The sequence below is a fragment of the Phodopus roborovskii genome, unplaced genomic scaffold, assembly GCF_943737965.1.
Source record: "Phodopus roborovskii unplaced genomic scaffold, PHOROB, whole genome shotgun sequence".
In the NCBI taxonomy this organism is placed as follows: Eukaryota; Metazoa; Chordata; class Mammalia; order Rodentia; family Cricetidae; genus Phodopus; species Phodopus roborovskii.
In genome coordinates, this window is record NW_026125295.1 from 3,599,183 (window position 1) to 3,621,740 (window position 22,558).

Genomic DNA, 22,558 nt, shown 5'->3' on the forward strand with positions numbered 1-22,558 from the left:
TGTTTTATGAAAGAGGATTTTCATTTGTAGTATTAACTACCAGTAAGCCTGGTCCTCGCTATCCTTGAACTTCCTATAGTTCTCAAGCCTCAGCATCCCAAATACTAGGATTGGAAGCTTTAGCCATGAGTAGAGAATACCTGGTTCTCTACAAACAAAAACTATATATGTATGTATGTATGTATGTATGTATGTATGTATGTATACTTGTTCGCGCGCGCGCACACACACGTATACATACATGTACGACACAATGAGCACATGAAAGTCAGAATGCCTTACAGCTGGATCTCATGGAGGCGTTTCCTCAGCTGAGGCTCCTTCCTCTCTGATGACTCTACCACGTGTCAAGTTGACACACAAAACCACCCAGTACAGTAATGGACAGAGCTGTCATCTGTCCAAGGCTCATGGTACTCTTGATGGCGGGTGGTATCTTTGCTCAGTGATTGGTGTCCACTCGTGTGACAAAGAGCAGGTCTACCTTGCTTGTGGGGTTTTCCAGAGCTGTGCGTGGTGCAGGGCAGCAGAACCCAGAGCAATGACGGAAGAGCTCTGGTGGGGTGGGGGGCGTGCGTGGTGTTTGGTGCAGGGCCCTCCTGGGCCCTCCCATCTCATGCTCTCTGCCTGTTCTTCCTGGCCTGACTCTGTCTCTCCTGGAGGTGTGCTTCGGCTCCTGGACCACGGAGAAGAATACGTCTTCACGCTGCCCAGTGCCTACGCCCGCTCTATCCTCACTGTCCCGTGGGTGGAGCTTGGAGGGAAGGTCAACATCAGTTGTGCCAAGACCGGGTACTCTGCCACCGTGACATTCCACACAAAGCCCTTCTACGGCGGGAAGGTGCACAGGTAGGATGTGGCCAGGGCTCTGGCTGTGTCTCTCTTTGTGCCTGAGTCCCCTCACGCTGTAAGCCCAGCATTTGGGAGGCAAAAGCAGGAGAATCGGAAGTTCAAGGTCGTCCTCAGGTGCTTAGTGAGGCTAGCTTGAGATACATGAGATCTTGTTATTTAAAAAAATAAATAAATAAATAAAAAATAGAAGTCTGGCCAGCCAGCCTATAAATCCAGTCCTCTGGAGGCAGAGCCAAGAACATCTCAAGTTCCAGTCCTGCTTAGGCTGCACAGCCAACTCCAGGCTAGTTTGGATAACACAGTGAGTGAGACCCTGTCTCCACAAGCCCAGGGCTGGGGGTGAACCTCACTGGTGGATTGTTTGCCTGACATGCACAAAGACCTGGGTTCAAACCCCCAGCAGCACCCTCTCAGTAGGTGGTCCAACCATCGAGAGTGAGTGAGCAGATTGAAAGGCACCTCCTTCCCCCACTCCACACGCCGGGCTTTGGGGCTCCCCCTACTCATCATTTATGGGCAGTCTGCGGTAATGCAGAAGACCCCTAGAGGATGACCACCAGCCTTTTAGCCCATCACTTTATAGTGTAATACTCCACAGGCACAGGCATTGTAGAGGTCCCCATGCCTCAGCTCCTGGAGCCCTGCCACCCACACCACAGGCTGTCTCTGTCCTTAGCTAAGAAACTGGGCCTTGAACTGAAGGGGAGACTTGTCCTAACACCCTGACTGGAGCAAACCTGCCACTGTGCAGACCTCAAATCCCCAAGATGCTGCTTCTTGGACTCTGCTGGAAGTAGCTTGGGGACACAGACACCTCAGCAGGATGCTGGAGCTGAAGCTGATTGTGTCTCTTGCCAGGATTCAGTTGTCATGCTGACAGGTGAAAGGCAATAGCTAGGTCATCAAAAGCAGCAGCGGTGTGTCCCCCACGGAGGGCCCATTGTGCAGCCCAGCACACTGCTCAGACCTTGCACCAGTAGGAACCCGAATGGCTCTTAGGCCAAGAGAGGTGGCTTACTAGCCTGCACTTGAAAACTGGACACTTGGGCCAGTAAGAACAATACTGTTCTTGCAGAGGACCAGAGTTCAGTTGCCAGCATCCACACTGGATGGCTCATTACCACCACCTCTAACTCCAGCTTCAAGCGACCTGATGCCCCTGACCTCCACAACATCCACACCCAGCATGTACACACTGCTTCCCAGTACACATAGTTAAATAAATACAAGCTGGGCTCCTGGGTCCCAAAGACTTGGCTCCAGAGGCATTTTCTCCCCACACACACACACACACACAGAGCCTTGGTAGTGTCCGAGGGCCTTTTATTATCATTGTGTGTATGCACGCACATGTGTGCGTACGTGTGTGTGTGGGGGGGGGGTAGGATGTCATGGTGTTCGTGTGGAGGCCAGAAGATAGCTTCGTGGAGTTGGTTCTCACCTTCCACCTTTACACGGGACCAGATCCAGGTTGCCAGGCTGGCATGGGTGGCACCTGTACCTGGTGAGGTGAGCCATCGCAGCGGTCCTCCGCAGGGACTGCCAGGAACTGGTAGGTGATATCATGAAACCAGGTTTGGCTTGGCCTTCCTTAGGAAGATGTGGCTGCTGGCTAGCTGTATGGACTCTGGGGAGTGTGAACGGCCCAGGCTCATCCCCATACAGAACTGACCTTGGGGCTGGATTGTTAGCTTTAATTTACTTTATCTTTGAGACAATTTGCCACACAGCCTAGACTGGCCTTAAATTTGTAGAACTCCTGGCCCTGCCCCAAATGCTGGGATGCCTGGCGTAGAACCAAAGGCCTTACCTTATTGAAGTACGGGAAAGTTCTTCCTGCACCTTCTGTGGCAAAAATGTAGCAGTAGGGGATGCTATTTGGGGAGGAGAGAGTGTATTTGATTGTGCTGTTGGGTTACCCTCGTGACAGACGGTGTTGTATACTAAGTGCTTTTGGGAGTCTCTGACCACTGTTACTGTTGATCCATCTTGAGACCTGATGTGGACTTTTTGGTTTTGCCCTTTTTTCTCCCCCCTGCGGGGTCTGTTCGCTTGCCCTGGCTGGCTTCAGTCAGGCGAGATTTCCCGCCTCGGTTCGCTAAGTGCTAGGGTTACAGGCAGGAGCCACCGCACCCACTGCACCTCCTTTTGCTGTTCCCGGCAAGAATATTGCATCTTCTTTTAAGACCCAGTCTTTGAGCCAAGCTGCAGACCCCCCCCCCTTTCTCCCTGCGCCGCCTTAAATGCCTCGAAGCAGAGTTCTCTTTTGCTTCATTTGACTCATTCATTAATTCAGGGTCACAGCCGAAGTGAAACACAACCCGACCAACACTATCGTCTGCAAAGCACACGGGGAATGGAACGGCACCTTGGAGTTTACCTACAGCAACGGGGAGACCAAAGTCATCGACACAACTGCCCTGCCTGTGTACCCTAAGAAGCTCAGACCTCTGGAGAAGCAGGGGCCCATGGAGTCCAGGTAGGCCTGCCCAGCTCAGCTGCCCCAGCCTTCACTGAGGCATCCACGGGAAACTTCAGTAGCTAGCTAATAAATAGCTAGGACCAGAAGTTGCTTCCTTTAGTCGTCTGAAGTTCCCCTGTTGGGTGGACTGGGGACAGACCCTTGTCACTCACTGTCAGTTGGGTGGCTTTGCAGTTAGAGAGTGGACTGTCTTCTACTGCTGTGCCGCCTGCCTTGGAAAAGCTTGTCGACTCAACTGCCACATTATTGGTTGATTGTAAATTAGTCACAGAGTTGCTGGTAATCAAAAGAAATATGTTGGGAAGCAGTGAACATTTTCTTTTCTCTTTCTTGACAGACTAGCGAAGTTAGTTATTTTTAAAGCAGAGTGCTGGCATAGGGTAGGGAAATGAGCTCCACACATCCTATGCTCCTGGTAGAACAGGTACAGCTTACAGGCCATTAAAGTGCATGAGCTCACTTTAATCTTGCATTATATTTCTGGGGAATCTATCCATTGACATGGAAAATTGTTAAATACAGAGAAGATTCAAATGTGAGTTTATTTTCATTTTGAGAAACAATTCGAGAAAGAAACTACCTACTTGCCCAGCACTTGGACAATGGGTGAGTAAATTGTGAAATAGCCACTTAATTAGTATATAGCTACTATATAGTATGTCATATCATACTACTATCTAGTATATCACTGAAAATGACAAGTATACAGCTATTTTGATATTTTAATATGTTAGCCAATGAGGCCTATGGGTCCAACTGATCTCTGGCTAATTTACAAAAAAAAAAAAAAGTTTTGAGTTTATATGGACATTTTCATTTTCATGCCACAGTACACATGTGGAGATCAGAGGACCACTCTCCTTCCTCCAAGTCAGCTCTGAGCATCCAACTTAGGTTGTCAGGCTTTGTGCAAGGGTCCTTACCCACTGAGTCATCTTGCTGCCACCCAGATGATTCCTTTTAAAATATAGTTTTACTGAAAACCAGCCATGCTCATTCATGGCAGTACATAGCTGACAGGCTGTTTATGACTGACTACCTTCTTGCTGCAACAGCTGAGTTTAGTTGCAACCAAGACCCATTAAGATTTCCTATCTGGCCCTTCACGAACCATGTTTGCCAAGGCCTGCTTTAAATCTAGGTCTGCTCTTTACCAGGTGGGGCTAACAGGAAACTGTATGTGCTGTGGAAGGCTTTGCTGGCACTGGAAGAGCGTGGAGCTGCATGGGAAGTGTGTTTAGCAGAAGCAAAGCAGGGCAGCTTTGACACGCTGTAGGAGCTGTACCATCTTCCTGGGTACCGAGTTTGGGAGCCAGTCATACTCATTCATGGTAGTGAACAGCAAATAGAAGCAATCTACCACCAGGCCCCAATGCCTCTGAGGGGCACTCCCAGGGTGAGGGCCAGCTGCTCCCTGCCAGACTCTGCAGGGTTCCAAGGACCCAGAGGCAGACAAGGCAAAGAGCAGAGAAGGAACCTAGTACCAGGGTCAGAGAGGGGATGCTGCCTTTTCTTCCCCCCACGTATGTATTTAAACACAGTGCTGAGCATGGCGGTCCGTGCCTGCCTGTAAACCTAACACCCAGGAGGCTGAGGCAGGAACCAAGCTTTACAAACAGCCTGGACTTACAGTAAACCAACAGTAACGAGGTGTGACTCGACTCTAGAAAACTGCATTATCCCCGTGGGACACTCAACTTGTCTAGTTGTCTCAGCTCTGCTGGGGTGCCAGCCATTTCCATTGGCAGACTACCCCAGTAGTGACCTGAAGATACCGCCTGCCCATCTGTGCCCCGATGACCAGAATGTGGTTTGAGCAAAGCTCCTGTCTTGGATCACGGAGACGGGTTCTGTGCTACCCTGGCAACCTCTCGATTCCAGCTCCCTCTCATCTTCCCCTAACTTGCCATTCAGGGCTTTCCTTAGTGAGGTTCCGTTTCTCACACTCCTTTGACCTCAGTTTCCTCTGCCAATGCAATGGCTAGCTTTGTCTAGCCACTGGGTCATGAGGATTAAGTGAGTTTCTCTAAAATGTCCCTGGCGGGGATGGCAGCACTGTCATGCTCCGATGCCCTTGCTGGTGACTCGGAGCACGAGGTCAGGTAGTGTAGAGCAGCCCTGGGTCCACCCCTGGGGCTTGTGTTTCAGGACCCTGTCTGGATCCCCGCAGGCAGCTGCCTGGCCACTCAACAACAGCTTCCCACCTGATGCTTTCCTTTCTTACCTGTCTTCCTAGGAACCTCTGGCAGGAAGTCACCCACTACCTGCGGCTTGGGGACATCGATGCAGCCACGGAGCAGAAGCGGCGCCTGGAGGAGAAGCAGAGGATGGAGGAGCGGAAACGGGAGACCCTGCGCACACCATGGCGGCCCAAGTACTTCATCCCGGAGGTAACCCTGTCCTCTACTAGGCTCCGGCCCTGAGCAAGGGCAGCTTAGCTTTTATGGTTGGGACAGTGTGGCTCTGGCTTGGATTATAAGTTAGAGGTTGGGTTAGACTTTCCCCAATAAGGTCTTGGGACCTCACACCGTCTTGAAGGAAGGAGTAAGCAGCTGACACCTCCCCTGCACTATCCCTCCTGGCCAGCAAGGCCAAGGAGGGGACTGTGGGTCTACTATACCACTATTCCCACCTAGCGAGGGGGTCCCCCTACTCACCCTCCACATCTGGGTGACCTTTACGCCTCTCCATTGAGTACTGTCATAGAGGGTGATCTTCTGTGGCTCACATGGAAGGGACATACTTAGCATAGCTCAGTAGAGCCCTCAGCCTAAACTACTACCCACCCCACTGGGGAGCAGGCAACATACTGTGTGTCCATGAGGTCAACTTTAGTTTTGTCTCCTGCGGCTGTGATAAAATATCATGACAAAAGCAACTTAGAGGAGAAAGGGTTGTTTGGCACCCACAGTTCCAGGTCAGTCATCTCTGTGGGCAAGTAAAGGTGGCGGGTGCTTGAGGCAGCTGGTCGTATCTGCCCAGGAACATGCATTTACATAGCACTTGGCATAACCGAGATGCTTCTGCAGACAGGGCCACAGGCTACCTAACAGACACCCCTCCCTGGCCGATTCTAGATTGTGTCAAGGTGTCATGGAGTTGTTTAGGAAGCTGGGGATGTAGCTCAGTTTGTAGGTTGCTTCCCTGGCACCACTGGATGGAGAGGTGCAGGCCAAAGCACCAGGGGTTCAAGATCACCCTTAGCTGTGTAGCCGGCCTGGGGTGAGTAGCGGGAAGACGAGAGTGTCTTCCATCCGGCCAACACACCCATTCTTTTCAAGGGGCCAGGACTGAGTTTTTATGAAGATTATGATATCTGCACGATGCTAAGGGTTTATACAAATTTAAATTCCAAGAGCCAATCAGAACGGACGAGTGGGCCAGGTGCTGCTAATCTCTAACTCCTGCTATGAGGATAGATTATGGTGTCTGGCCAGTTGGCTATGGGGTGATGAGCTAGGGCAGCTTTGTGGCCTGGGTGGGGCAGGAGTGACCTATGGACAGAACAGGAGGCTGGAACTTGAAGGCTCTCCTGTGTGGGGGCCTCAGTCAGGTGACAAATTCTTGAGGCCTTCCTGGAGACAGCTTGCCAGACTTAAGTGGAAGTTTGTTCTTGAAGTTCTATCGCTGGGGCTTGATAAAAGCCAAATGTCTGTAACAGAACGTGGAGGAGACACGCATCCTTCCACGTGTCATCCCGACCCCGGGGTGGTCAGCTTTTACCTTGTGTCACCCCTTACAGACACCATCCTTTTGAGGCTTTCCTCACCTGTGGCTGAAGGGTGGGGTCTGTCCGTGGATGCACTGTGACAAGACACTTGCCGACAAATCCTCATGGGGTGTGCATGCCCTTTCCTCTCTGCTGTTGATTCATCCGGCCTGCCTCTCCTCAACCACCACCATCTTTGGAATTCATTTTTGCCAAGTTATCTAGATAGAAGCAGCTGCCTTTCCATGGGACTTTCTTTTTTGAGACAGGGTTTCTCTGTATGGCTCTGGTTGTCCTGGAACGTGCTCTGTAGATCAGGCTGTCACTGGACTCACTGAGATAGATCCACCTGCCTCCCAAGTTCTGGGATTAAGGACGTGTGTCACCACTACCTGGCTGCAAGTGCATATACTTAACTCAGCTGAGCGAGGAGCGAGGAGAAATATATTCTTAGATAAGCTCGGAAAGCGTCAGGGCTGAGGAAGATGGGCACGGGTGGTAGTTGTGTTGTTGGGATCAGGTCTGGACCAGTGCTGAGTGTTCTGTGTGTCAGGCTGACTGCGTGGGAGGTGTCCTTGCTTCTCAATTCCCTGCTGTGAGGTCCTCCTATCAAGCCTCCTCCTTCTCTTGCAGGGTGATGGCTGGGTGTACTTCAACCCCCTCTGGAAGACACACTGATGGGTGGAGGTGTGGTGCTGCCCTCAATAGGCCTGGTTTTGTAGGAATTAAAGTGGTACAGTATCAAGATCCTGTTGGCGTTTGCTGAACCTCTTGTTAGCATTCAATCAGAAAGCAGCGGGGGTTGGATACTGAAATATGCACCCCATATTCTGCCTGAGGATTTATTCAAAAGCCAGCTGAGGCTCGTGTGCACACACCGCACCCGCCAAGGCTGACCTGGGTAATCTTGATCTTTTTTATTCATGAGGTTTGATGTTTTCTATTTTTCACTTTGCCAAGGTAGCTTTGCACATATGAAGGTCTTTTCCAGCTGCCCAACTCCTGCCACAGTGCAGGCTGAAGTGGTACAGCCGCTTGAGGTCCCTGTCTGAAAAGGGGGCTCACTTCTGGCAGAAGTGGGGAGTCCACACCCAAGAAAGAGCAAGTGGGCCTTCCTGGTGGCAGGGGACAGGGAGTCACTGGTGGCTGATGTGGAACCCTTCTAGAAGTGAACGGCTCTGGAGGACTCAGAGCTAGGACCACCAGGTAGTTTTATCCCATCTTCCTGACACTTCTCACACCCAAAGCCTGAGCCAACTGATGTTCTGCACAGCAGAAAACAAATCCCAGTCATGACAAAGGGCTCTGGAAGTTCAGTACGCGCATGCGTTAACTATACTACACGGACCACTACTGCCTCACATCTAGTTGGGGAAAGAGAACAAATTGTATTTTTTTCTTAATTTTGACCCAAAATGCAAGAAAGCCACTGTAACTAGGATACACGATTCCCCACAGTCCTAGCTGAGTATCAGTCTCCAGCCTTCACACAGGTGATCACAGAACCAAACAAAATCAAGAGGAAAGTTTCATTTGATTTCTGTTGAGTGCTCTATTTATTTTTTACCATGCCACTCCAATATTTATAAAATCCAGTAGCATGAATGCTTCTCTGTAGTAATACTAATTTTGTGCCTTTTGTCAGCTTTCTTAAGACCAACTGTTGACACTTTGTAGATATTAGACAAATATATTTCCATTAAATACGCCTGTGTCTGGTGTGTGTTATTTTTAGGGATTTAAAAGTTCGGGTTGATGGCTCTTGATTAATCAACAATAGCCATATTAAAAATTCTCGAAAAATGTGTGTTATGTGTGTGTATGGGAGTGAAGTGCCCGCAGAGGCCAGAACAGTGTGTCGGGTTCCTTGGAGCCAGAGTTTGTAAGTGATTTTGAGCAAGCGGTTAGACCTGGATGCTGGCAGTTCCTGGATGCTGGCAATTGCCTACCACTATGTCTTCAGTCCCCAACACTGTCTTAAATACATTGAAAAGTCCCAGAATCCCAGATCAGCATCACTCAGGGGGTTGCTAACTGTCAATTCTATGGAAGCAAATGATTATGAATACCATGTCTAGGGTCAACAACAGACCTGGGAAGAATTGTACACCTGGATGGAAAGAACAAATTCCTAGAAGCATATCCTACTAGGAATGAATCATGAACTAAGAAATCAGAATAGATCTAGTATCAGCCACTTAAAATTCTCCCTACCGAAAAAAATGGCAGAACCAGATGGCCTCTTAGATGAATCCTACCAAACACTCCAGCCATTCTGGATTGACCTAATTTGCCAGATGATGCCCAACACCAAAGCAAGAACAGATAAAAACAAAACAAACAACCCCCCAGAAACCCAGCATCCTGTGTAAATACTGGCTCAAAATTTCTTAACTACTTCTGCAGCAAATTCCTCAGCCCATTTTAAAAAAGTTGGTTACACATGGCAAGGGTGGCTGATTGCACTATGCAAGAAAGTTATCAGTGCAATATGCCACACTACAGTCATCTGAATCCATGCAGAAAAAGCATTTGACAAGATTCAGCATCCTTTCAGGGTACAATGAAATAAACCTCAGTGTACTAAGTTCATATTCAACACCCCACAAACACCACACAGGTGAGAAGTGAAAAGCTCTTCCCCCAAGGCCAAGAACAAGGTAAAGCACATCCATGATCTTGTCTAGAAAACCCAAGATTCTACACCCCAAAATTAAACTCCACAGAGTGTGGCCATGCTCTCTCGCTGTGAACGGCTTGGTTCTTGTTTTTGCCCTGTAAGTGACTTTGGAGAGCAGCTACCTACCCTGCTGTGCAGTGCACCAATTCCTCCTGTTGGCTCCATGGCAGGGCAAAGCTTCACGAAACAAGCAGGGCGAAGATGGATCTGGTCCCCGCTATCAGCCCAGGCCCACACTCAGCAGGTCCTGCCTTGGTCTTGTATATGCTGTTTTAAAATGTGATTTCTGGGGCTGGAGGGAAGGCTCCGTGGGGAAGGGCACTTACTGCTCCTGCAGAAGACCCAAGGTCCGTTCCTAGCAGCAGCAGGTGGGTCACAACCATGAATAGCTCGGGGCATCTGGTGCCTTTGTGAGCAAGGACATCAAACCCCCCCCCCCATCTCCACCCCAAGTAAATCTTAAATTCCTAGAATCTGGCTCCAGGTTCTCAGACATAAAGCCGTGTTACCCTCCCCCTAATTCCGCACTCCTCAGATCTGGACCTGGTGAACCCCTGGCAACCTCAAACACTGCCAGGCAAATTTAGTTTTCCAAACAGGTTGGTATAGCCATGCTCTCTGCTCGGCCATCCCTTGAGTGGAGGGATGTCCCTGGGCTGCTCCACACTGCAGGTGGGACAAGGGTGAGTAAAACCGACACCATTCCCTACCACCTGAACCCTGCTGCTTGGACTGGCACTCACTGCTCCCTGTGGGCCATTGGTTTTGGCTGGAGCTCCCAGTGTCCACTGTGTCAAGAACTGCACTCTAGTGTGTCAGTTGTAAGGAGTGAGGCTTGCTTTCCTTACTCTTGGTACTGTGCAGAGCTGTCAGCGGAATGAATACGGATGGGACTGGTCCTGCAGAACAGTGTCCTGACTTCCCAAGATCCCCATTCACACCCAGTCCCCACTCCTACATCCAACTCCTACACCGCCCACCATCACCCCGTGGGCAAGTGTTCCTTCTGCTGTGCAAATGCTTTAAGAACAAGAAAGAAACGCACTAATTTACCTGACTCAGACCATAAACATGCACTACATTATATTCTTTGGTTCCTTAGCTCAAATCATGTTTGCATTTTTGATACTATTTTTCCTTACATATAAGGACATTTTTTTTTCTTTATGTGAGCCCAACTCTCTCTCCACATGTGTGCGCGTGTCCTTTCGCAAGTCCTAGGTTGATGTTGGAATCATTTTCAACTACTCTTCAGCCTTCTCTTTTTGGGGCAGATTCAATCAAACCCAGAACTGCTGGAGTTATAGGAGTGGCCACACCTATGTGGCCCCTGCATGGCTTCTAGGGATCTGAACCCCAGGTCTCTTGCTTTTGCATCAAGTCCTTTAACTGCTGAGCCATCTTCTCAGCCCGACCTTGTCTGTTTCTGACAACCTAGAGCAGTGGTTCCCTCAAATCACACCAACGCCAAGCAGTGTCCGTCCGTCCCCGCACACCCTCCAACACCTACTGTAGTGAGCCTGGCAGGGAGTACATTTGTCCTCATTTACTTCCCATTTTGATTCCTTCTGTCAAGGCCTCATTAAGATCTCCCATGTGTCTGTCTTCCTAGTAGTTCTTAGTGTATTCTGGACACAAGCTCCTCCATCAGACTCACCAAGTTGCCAGGACATGCCTGTGGGCCACTAGACAGGGACAGAACTTGCACTGGCTTACAGACTCTAGGACAACACAGTAGTACAGGGTTGTTAAAGGACACACACCTGAATCAGTAGGATAGAGAAACAACACTATTGATTCCCAAACAACACAATAAAGTACACACCCAGTGCGAAGCTACACAACCAGGAGACGGGAGCTGGCAAGTTTGCCCACAGTGAGGTCTCCCTCCTGGGGAGAGGGTGGTCACCGAGGCCGAGCAGCCTTCACATCCGGCATTGTTTGTTACTGTGCTTTTCTGTGTGGGGCTAGAAAGACACTTATCACTTCACAGACCATGCTAATGATCTTTGCTACTGGGGAATCCTACGGTGACTCATGGTGGTTTCTAACAGTGAGGACAGCTCTGGGCTGGCCACCATATGACCCCCACCAAAGCCATCTCAGCAGAGCAGACCCCTGACACTCCAAATCCAAGTGCCCCCAGGTTGCGGTCAGAACCAGAAACAAGGCCCCACATGTGTCCCACTTTTCACAAAGTGAGGACTGAGGCTGAGACAGTGTTTAGGGACACAGATTAGCTCTGCTAGTGTCCACTCAACTAAGGCGGCAGAGAAGATGCAAGAAACAGGTGCTGCACGTGTCCTGGGATCCAAAGGGACAGCTGGATGTGTCAGTTCCCTTCTGCCAGCAGGATGGACCAAAGCCCAGCAAAGATGGCTGGGAAGTCTACATGCATGGAATCCAACTACAAGAAAATACGGGGCCTTTGCCACCAAGCCAAAGCCAGTTCACCAGAGAAGACTCTGACATAAAGCCAGTGTTTGGGACCACTGTTCCTTAGAGATTGGCAGAGACCAAAGAGAGATGTTCACACCTTTACAGGAGGAGAAACTGCTTATATTCGCTTATCTGGCTGAGATCCTTATACAACTTCAACTTGGGAGCAATGATGGCAGGCCAGCTTTGTACACAACAATCAGCCCTTCACCTGGGTTCGGGACTCTGGCTTCTTAAATTCCCCTAGTTCTCGGGCAGATAAACAAGCTTCTGAAAGGCAAGATCACAGCTGGACACTGAACCCCTGAACCACACAGCTTCTTAATGTAGTGCGTACCCCACCAAAGCCCCCATACTAAATAGGTAAGACCACACATAACTGGCAGCGGCAAGGCCCAAGCAGCACAACACAAAGGCTCTCTAGACACTGGGAGTGGGGGACACAACTTAAAAATATGCTCATCGTTAACAAGAATTTATTTCTATGGGTCAGGGGTGACCCAGAGTCTTATCAGGGTTGATGAGATTGTTAAGCAGGTAAAGGTGCTTGCTGCCCAGCCTGAAGGTGTGCATTTGATTCTTAGCAGACAAGGTTACAGAAGTGACTCAAGTTATTCTATGTCAAAGTCCCAGTCTCTTTTGGAGAACGGGGTGGGGTTTGAGAAAAGGTTTCCCTTTGTAGCTGTGGCTGTCCCAGAACTTGCTCTGCAGACTAGGCTGGTTTTGAAACTAAGAGATTCACCTACCTCTGCCACCTGAGTGCTGGAATTAAAAAATTAAAAAGTTAAAGACTTATTTCAAGGGGGATGAACCATGGCTATTACCACTGGAACAAAGTGAAACCAAAACCCAGCTCAGTGTCTGACATCTGGGACTCACTCATGGTCTTCTGGGCTCCAAAGGACTTGGGTAGCCCCACCCCTCTGGCTCTGCCATCAGCAGCACATGCGGGTTGTCTGTAGGCTCAGGCCAGCCCTGCCGGATACCAGCTACTCTCCGTGATGGTCACCCATGGCATCTCCAGTCTGCGGGAGTCCACGCTACACTGGAGGATGCACCTTCAGTGGCCTCCTGGTTTCTCTTCAGGGAGTCCTGCTGTGCTACATGGTGCTTAGCCTCAGCTTCTCTCCATGACCTCTTCAATCCTGGGGCCTCCACTGAGGCTGCACCATCACCAATGGCCTCTTCTGGCCCCTTACAGTGCTAAGCCTCTGCTGTTCTCCATGACCCTTTCCTGCCAGTACCACACGGGAGACTATCACAAAGTACCGAGTTTGGTTACCAGCATGAGATAGAGCCTAGGCCTCCTCTGAAACACAGCTTGTGTGTGCAGACCCTGAGGAAATATTTCCCAGGTTTTTTTTTTTTTTTTTTTTAACTGGTACTGGTCTCTTGTTAATCACAGATGAGGAATGGACAGCCTTGATAGTTTTGTGTCCCTCTTACAATCCAGGCCAGGGTTCCATTTGCATCCCTCTCCACGCTCACCTTCCCAGCTCCCACGCAACAGCCAGAGCTTGTGTGTTCAAAGTCCCGAGCCCTTCCACAATCCTCCCCTAACATCTGCTCCGATGTGTCACACCAATGACACTCTGGCATCAATTTCTGTCCTAGTCCGTTTTCTGTTGATGTAGATCCATCCAGGAGGGCCATGAGTTCAAGACATTACACAGTAAGAAGACATCAAGATGTGTCAAACACATCTCAAAACAAAAAACATTCATGATTAATTTGCTTAATTTGAGCAGAAATTATACTTGATGTCAAATGATCTACAGCTTTGCAAGTGAGAGAGGAAACAAGACAAGATGGTTCCATTGCCATGCAGTGGTCCATCCACCAGAAGCATGTCTGAGCTGTGACACTGGAGCAAACCAGTGATGTACATATCCACCACAAGGAAAGGAACAGAACAGCCATTGTTCCCAAGTAATGATGCTGACCACACAAAACCTCTGAATAACTGTTAGAATGCTGATGACAAGGTCAAATGCAATTTCATTATATAAAAATATGTGCTTCTATATTCCAACAAGTAGAAATTAAAACTTTATGACAGTGTATATACATATGACATAGCATGCTTTTTATATATAATGTGTATAAATAATTATTTCTATGTATGTGTATGGGTCTCTGTACATTTCTGGGTACCTATACAGGTTAGAAGAGGGCATCAGATCCCCTAGAACTGCAGTTACAGGCAGTTGTGAGTTGTCCAGTGTGGGTACTGGGTTCTTTACAAAAATAGCAAACGCTCTGAACCACTGAGCTATCTCTCCGGTTCCTACAATAAAAACTTTAGGTATACATGCAACCACCACCACCAGCACCAGCACCAGCACACATTCCATAATGTACTCAACAAGGGAGTCCAGGGTAGATGAAAAGGCTGAACGGCAAAGTCATCGATTTCCTAGGAAGGAACATAGGACAAGCACTGTGTTTGTGGTTTTATGAAAATGCTTTTAAAAAGTATTACAATGTTACATTTTATTGTGTATGTGTCCTGGGAGGGAGGGAGGGAGTGGATGTGTAGACAAACTGAAGGACTCTGTTCTCTCCCTTCCATTATGTGTATCCTGGGGACTGAACTCAGGTTTCAGGCTTGGCAGCAGGTGCTTTTACCCACTGAGTCAGCTCACCAGCAGATGGAATGTTTAGACATGGTACAGAGAGCCACATACATACAGAAGATTGAAAAGATCAATCCCTAATAATCTGTAGCACAAACACCCAAGTCCTCATAGACAAGATACATAAATTAATGAATTTTCAAAAGACAAAACACCTTCCTCAGAAAAAGTTCATTTCCAAATGGTCTACACCTTACAGGTGAGCCGAGGAAAAACTGAATACAAGGGTCTTTATCTGTTCTCACTGAGCTGGGTGCGGTGGCTAATAATCTCCGCATGCGAGGCTGAGGCAGGAGGATCACAGTGAGTTAGTTCTAGGTGGGCGAGGAAACAAAGGTAAGAGAAGAGAAAGGCTGACAAAGATATGGAAGGAACCAACTACCCGAAAACAACGGTAGGAGGGCGGTCAAAGGGATGCACACCGTAAGCAGCAGGAGGTCTGACTACCTTTTTGGCGCAAACGTCCATCAACAAACCAACCAACCAAAGAATCAGTGGCATGTCTGAGCAAGCTGCAGAGAGAAGGAATGTTATATATCAATGAAAACCATCCTTCAATTGTACCTAACAGTGTGGATGTCTTTCAAAAGCTGAGTAGGCAAAGACTACATCCATGATTCTACTGTGCCTCAGAGAATAGGTACATTTACCCACGCTTAGAGAAACACACCTAGGTGTCATAAAAGCTAACAGGAAGAATACGGCACTGGCAGACGCCAAGTTTCAGGAATACTGCCTCTGCTGTGTTGATCCTAGCCCAGGACATAAACCTGCCCCCTCTTTTGTAATTCACCATGGCATAGACACATCTCGTTCCTGTTGTCACAGCACTCCATTAGTTTGTTTTCTCATGGTGTCATACCACAGCAATGCTGGCTGCGGCTGCTACATGCCCACCTCTCCCCGCCTCTCGGGGGTTGAGGGCAGCACTGCAGACGTCTAACAAAAACCATGGTAACCAGCAGCCACTGCAAACGGATGAAAAGGAATGGAAAGGCCTTTGAGACAAGGTCTCTTTCTCTAAACCCGAAACTCAACAATCCAGTCACAGCACCTGCCAGTGAGCTTCAAGGATCCCCATTCCTCCCCTGCCCCTAGAATCTGCCCCATGCTCACACAGCAAGCACTGTACTGCTTGAGTCATTTCCCCAGCCTGGAATGTGTACTTCAGAACTATCTATGGATACTGTGTGTATACGCCAGGCAAGCGTTTAACCAGCAAGCAACACCACCAAGGCTCTAGCGCCAGAACCTACGGCCTGCGGGCCCTTGGCTATGGCAACACCGTAGCAGGATACTTACTAGCACACGGCCCAGTCTTTGTCCTGCTGGTCATCCGCTGGGGCATTCAGAGTGCCACCACTGTGAACTTAAGTAGCGTAACAACGTTAGTGTGGAAGCTGAATTCAGCCTTGTTCACACTCTGGAACTGCAATTTAGAGTGTCCAGGTCACAATGCCGAACTTTCACCGAGAGGCTGTGCTAGTGATCACACACGGGGTAAATTTAGGTTTGGACACTCCCGTGTGGTAAAACCTCTTCACTGCCCCACCACAGCACCATGAGCTCTACCTACACAGTCCCTGTGCAGTCTTGGAGCCCTGTGGCGTGGCTATCCCTCACAGCCTGGCCTCTTCCTCCTGCCCGACACCAAAAAGTCATAATGAGTCAGAGTGTGCTCTATTCTGAGTAAAAAAGGTGAGATTTTAAAGTGGTCTGAGGTAAACTTATTTTTTCCCCTACACTGGCTAAAACCTCTGTGAGATGGTTAGAGGGAGATGGGTAGATAGGATCAGAACTCTGCAGATCCTTCCAAAAACAAGATCTGCCAAAGACAACACTTAACACAAAATTGGAATTAACTTTATTTCCCTTATGGTCAATAACTTCTCTGCATTGAATTGTAAAGCAACAAAGTAAGATAAAATCCCCCAAATGACAAGGTATCAGAAATCCAGATTTAGTTACACTTTATTTGTGAAAATGTTCAGCCGTTTTTATTGGTCTGTAAAAGAACCATCATCCGGGTCAAAAATGAATTCTATAAATCAAAGAATATTCTACACCTTGAAAAAGGAAATCAGCAGTAACATTCTCACAGAACATTGTAAATTACGGTTTCTTCATAAAAGGTACATACTATTCTGTACTTTCCCACCAAAAGCAGTGGCGTGTTGTATAAAAAGTTCTCCTGCGGCAGGAAACCTTTCTCTTTCTCTCTCTCTTTACTAAACAACTGGATAAAGTTTTCAAGTCTGTATAAAGTTGCCTATAAGCTGGAAAATGAACGTGTTCAGTCTCCATTTATATTTTAGTGCATCTTTTGACAATTGTCACATTTGTAATAAAAGTAAGAAAATGCCTATATAGCACTAAAGAGTGTTTCATCAAATGCTTAAGGTATTTATTAAAAAACATGGAGCAGTGAACAAAAATCATTGTGATGAACAAAACTGGTATAAAATGAGGAAACTCCAGGCGAAGTTTACAAATCCTTTGTCATTTTGAAGAGTCACAGAAATGAACTTTGGATACCTGTCCACTTTAATAAGGGCTTTCCCCTTAATCTTCTGCATGTAAACACAGTGCCAACCCCAGTACTAAGGTAGCAAAGCCTTCCCAGCCAGCAACATTCTGTGTGTGCTTGCCATGATTCCCAAAGGATATAAATTTAGCCCTTGAATGAACAATGCATGAAATCTGCTCTGTGAGTACCTGGTGAAAACACCTGCTAACTGCAGTGCGGAGGCATGCCTGAACACAAACACCTATCTAGTCCGCTAGCTACACAGAGGCCCACCGTCAGCAGCAGCTGCTTGCAGCGCCAGTGAGCGACAAAGTGGGCATTTGATGAAACACTCTTCACACCGGAGAAACCGGAAAATAAATAGAGTTCACGGAAGGACTCTCCTCTAACACTTCTTTCTCAGACCTGGGCTAGTTTGTTTACTGGTCAAGAAGCTCTTGTTACATCTGTCATGTTTGTCCGTCTTACATATTGCTATTTGGGTAATTGATATAGAATGCAAGTCTTGTAAAAGGAAAAAAAGAAACTGACAAGTATGCATGTGCCAGGGACCAAATTAGAGGGTTCTTTGGTGCAATTAGTCCAAATTCTCAGATTTGAAGGGTAATATGTACCAATAATAATAATAAAAAAAATCTTCTGTCAGATGCTCACAGCAGGGCTGTCTTGCTTCACGTTACAAATTGAAAACAGCTGTTTCCAATAAACCATTTAATTTTTAAATGAGACACTGCCAGAAAATTTTGTACATTGACCTGGCCCAGCGATGGTTCTGTACCCTTGGTGCTGTGAAACAGGACATGAGCTGAAGGCAAAGACCGGTTCTCACATGGATGACTGCTGCAAGTCAGGCCAGAACAGTGTGTTTAGACAGTCTTCTTAGAGGTTTTCTTGCCTTTCTTAAAAACTAGCTTATTTTTAATGTAGCCACGCTTCCTTTTCGTAGTCTAGAAAGAGAAGAATGCATGGTATTAGTTCAGGGCTCCTGCAGACTGAAGCACCTGGACACACCCAGCTTACTCTTACTCTAGTATGAAGAATTTCACTAAGTTTGTTGCTAGTCTTGGGACATGGCCCTTGAATGCTCAGCTCACACCGCTGTCACTAAAGAAAAGAAGGCTGAGGTAAATATAACTAGGTCTCTGGCTGTAAGAGATTACCAGTCTTACATATCCCTCAGCCATTACATGCTCAGCGCTAACAAGGACAGATCCCAGGTACCAATCTAAGGCTTCAAAACTTAAAAGTCACTTGGTATATTCTGTCATGTCATGTCCTTTTCAAGATAAATAAACATTCCTCGAGTTTCATAAATCTTGTAAAAATAAAACATTTTTGACACTTGGTATCTAACTAAAATAGTTTCTTTTATTTATTATATATATATGTACATGTGTGTGTATATAAATATGTATATATATAATATGTTATGTGGATATAGGTGTGCATTTGAATGCATGTGTACAGAGGTCAGAGGTCAACCTCCATTGTTTTCCACCCTGCTGTATGAGATAGGGTCAATGAACCTAGAACTCTCTAGTTCAGCAAGGCTGGCCGGCCAATGAGGGACCTGCCCAGCTACCAGTGCCTCCATGCTTTTTATGGAGGTGCTGGGATCAGTAACCACTGTACCCACTGAGCCAGCTTTCCACCCCAGATGTTTTCTGGTAGAAGACCATAGCAGATATGGTGGTAGAAACTGCTATAAGACCATCTGCTAAACCAAAAGAATGGCCAGATCCAAGACCTCAAAGACAGCACAGCACCATCAAGGAACTAGGTTTTTACATTTAAACAAACAAACAAACAAACAAACAAACAAACAAACAAAAAACCCTCTTCTTCAAGGAGGCTTTGAAACCTAGGTTAAAGACAGCATGTCCTACCTAGGAAAGGCACGTGTCACTAAGGCTGCTCTTCAGCTGATCCCAGAACCCAGAACTGTCACAGTGGACAGAGCCAACTGCTGCAAACTGTCCTCTGACCCCGTGCTTGCACTTAAATATCGTACAGATCTACCAAGCGTGTGGTACTTGGATGTAATCCCAGCATTTAAGGAGGTGGAGGCAGGAGGATCCCTAGTTTCAGATCAGCCTATGCTACACAGCAAGACCACTTTACAAAAGTAAATAAAACATCACCTTTAAAGTATAAATGACATGACTTGTGCTATGACATACTTGGTGTGTATTTTAAATTTAAATGAACTGTTCTGGGTTAGGGAAACACCTAAGCACCTTTTGGAATATGGTAACAGACCAGTTTACTAATGGGAACTGTGCACCCAGAGCCTGCCTACAGGACAGCAAGCGCTCCCTGATTGCCCGTCAGTCCCATCCTGCATCCATACCCTTAAGATCAGGTATCTTTAGTAGGAAGGTGAAGAGATCTACCTGACGTAAGGGAGCAATAATGACCCCCACAAAAGACTTCCTAACCCATTATTAGAAAAGGACTGCAATGGTCTCCTAATTCCTGCCTACAAGCTCTGTCATAATTACATTAAAAATAAGTAGCTTAAGGAAAATGATTTGAGTTTTTGGTTTTTCCTTCAGAAGGCTTTACTCAACTATGTATGCACAGGCAATTTACTCAGCAAATAAAATAAATAAAAGCCCCATTCAAAGAGTAGAGCTTGAATATAAATGTGATTTAACCTGAAGACGAGAAATCAATAACTACCAATTCTAAGTTTTGATTTGTAAGCAGTTTTGGGCAATAATGGCATCGCAGCACTAATGAGCATGGCACAGACTGAAGAAAGGATTTGTAAAAAAACCTACTGGACTGGCTGGCCAGTAACTAGCAGCCCACCCGGAAAACTGTGGCTCAGGGCTGCTCACATGCCCCTGAGAAGGATTCCCATAGCCCGTGTCTACCTGATACAAGCAGTTATATTCTTTATGAATAGCCTTCAGCATTTTCCACCCCAGTCTACTGAACCATCAAGTCTGAGCTATCCAAGCAAGACGCCTTCACTGGGGACCCACCTTCTTTGACAAATACTTGTGTTTGGGGATGATGTTGGTGACTCGAGGCTTGTGACCTAGTGTCTCCCTGTTGTCTGGTGCTTTCACTTTATATATCCTGACAAGCCAGTGCTCTGACGTAAAGGCTTCCTCCAAATGCTTGAATTTAATGTCCTTATTTCCAATCTCGGCGTTACGGGTTCGGTCAAAACCTGGGGGTGTGCGAAAATCTAGCTGCAAAAGTAACATCAGAACCAAATGTCAGTCATCCTTTTTGGAAAACAGTACCGCAAAACAGCAATGGCTATCAAAGAGCAACGAATGACCTTCTTCCTTATTATGAAAAAACCTAGACACCAAAATGTTTCACAGAGTCCTTAAAAATATATGAGCAAGCCAGGAGGTGGTGGTGCACAGCTTTAATCCCAGCACTCAGGAGGCAGAGGCAGGTGGATCTCTTTGCGTTTGAGGCCAGTCTGGTGTTCAAAGCTACACAGAGAACAACCAGTATTAAAAAACAAAACAAAAAAGCAGATGGGCAGTGTAAGTGTGGTGTTACATGCCTTTGATCTGAGCATGTTAAGAGGTCAAGGCAGGAAGATCTCTGGTTCTAAAGCCAGCCTGGTCTACTTAGTGAGCTTCAAGCCAGCCAAAGGCTAAATGGTAAGAGCCTGCCTCAAAAGCTGTCCCACAAAAGGGACAGGCAGAAGGAGCTTCCTTTCACCTTAGGGCCTCACAGTAACTCTGTTTCATGATGCCACGTGGTCTTCACTCAGCTCTCAGGCAGGGGACTGAGGCAGTAGAAACACTACCACCTCTTTCGGTAAAATAAACACTCATATAAACCATTGCTCTGATGTCTTGAAGGGCAGCTCCAACAAGAGCTGAGCCAGCTAAACCATGGGAAGACTTAGGAAAAAGCAAAGGACATGCTTAAATCGAACTCACGCAGACACACCGAAACTTTAAGATAAACAAACAAAAAACCAAAACAAAAACCAAAACCAAAACAAAACAAAAAACCCCACCTCTTTCTAAGCAGTATAAAACTAGCCCAACAAAATAGGTAAATTCTTGCTTGTCCACATAACAGAAAAATTACACCTCCTGCGTAATTAAATAGTTCATAAACCTGAAGAGGGAGAAAACTCCTTCTCCATGCTGAGAACTCATCATTTATACCAGAAAAACTATTTTCTGGAGTAACTATAAGACCGGGTGCTTTTTTTTCCTGGCATGAGTTTAGATCCCAGGCAAGTGGTCTCTGAATAGAACAAACACAAATAAAAATTTACACCTAGATCATTGTGGGCATGTTGCTTTGCTTTTAAAGCCACCTGTAGAATGATCACAGGTGAATAATAAGCAGATACCTACTTATACAACACAGATAGCAAAAATATATAAATTCTAGATCATACTAGCTATCATCACTGTATTTTACAAATGGATAAAATGTTTCATGCTCAGGTTCAGACAAACCCTATAGTTAGAGATAATATCATTTCCTGGTGGAAAAGTAAACAAAAAATTCCTCTGATTTTAAAGTACCAAGGTGACTAGAAAGTAATGTGGAACTCACTTTCACTGACAGCTTGCAATGAAACTATCAACTTAGTATTATAGGCTATAAAAAGGATTAGCAATAGTCAGGGGAGACACTTTCCCCCCCCAGCCCCTGAGATTTCTTAGGTTGGGAGGGAATCCCTGCAACAAAAGACAGAATAACAGCAGCATAAACAAATTTATCAATACATGCAACACAGGACAGGAGAAACTTCAATGAAATGTCTCAAAGCAATGGCTTAGAATTGGATCCCCAGACCACAATCAACGAAGAATAGTAAGCTGGTGGAGAGACAACGGAAGAAGGCCGCAGTTTCCACTGAGGCCAAGTGATGGCAAACGTGCCTTTGGGGAGGAGCTGAGGGAGTGTGTAAGGTTAATGCAGACTGCTTTGGTGCCCACTCTGGATAGAGGCATCTGGAGTTAGCATTATCTTCAGTAAATGAGAAATGAATTTGTGTCTTTAAGGCAGAAATGAGGCTGGATGGACACAGTGTACCTCAGTTTGCTATTAATTGCTTTTAGTGCAAAACTAATTTTTAAATGTCAGAATAACATATTTTGGTTTCCACAAAAACCAAGTCATCAATCTAAGCATCCCCACTCCCCCCCCCCCCCAATTATTTACACACAAGAAAAAGCCATTGGTCTACACTGGTCTAACATTTTTTCTCTAACATATCACCAAAAAATAAAAA

At 46.8% G+C, this 22,558-nt stretch overlaps 2 protein-coding genes across 4 annotated transcripts in view; one reads left to right on the top strand and one right to left on the bottom strand.

Annotated features, from left to right (window-relative positions):
• Nucleotides 1-8,749, top strand: part of Osbpl10 (oxysterol binding protein like 10) — a 204,460-nt gene extending 195,711 nt beyond the window's left edge. For all 3 annotated transcript variants that reach the window (XM_051202005.1, XM_051202013.1, XM_051202021.1), the window contains 4 exons: nucleotides 663-849; nucleotides 3,149-3,331; nucleotides 5,571-5,724; nucleotides 7,677-8,749. In XM_051202005.1, the coding sequence (XP_051057962.1) occupies nucleotides 663-849; nucleotides 3,149-3,331; nucleotides 5,571-5,724; nucleotides 7,677-7,721 (569 nt within the window). In that variant the 3' untranslated portion in view covers nucleotides 7,722-8,749. The remainder of the gene's footprint in view (nucleotides 1-662; nucleotides 850-3,148; nucleotides 3,332-5,570; nucleotides 5,725-7,676) is intronic.
• A 7,890-nt stretch (nucleotides 8,750-16,639) lies between these two features.
• The window catches only part of Stt3b (STT3 oligosaccharyltransferase complex catalytic subunit B), a 70,528-nt gene continuing 64,609 nt past the window's right edge, over nucleotides 16,640-22,558 (bottom strand). The window contains exons 15-16 of the mRNA XM_051202032.1: nucleotides 20,316-20,528; nucleotides 16,640-18,272 (exon numbers count right to left, since the gene is read on the bottom strand). Coding sequence (XP_051057989.1) covers nucleotides 18,192-18,272; nucleotides 20,316-20,528 — 294 coding nt within the window. The 3' untranslated portion in view covers nucleotides 16,640-18,191. The remainder of the gene's footprint in view (nucleotides 18,273-20,315; nucleotides 20,529-22,558) is intronic.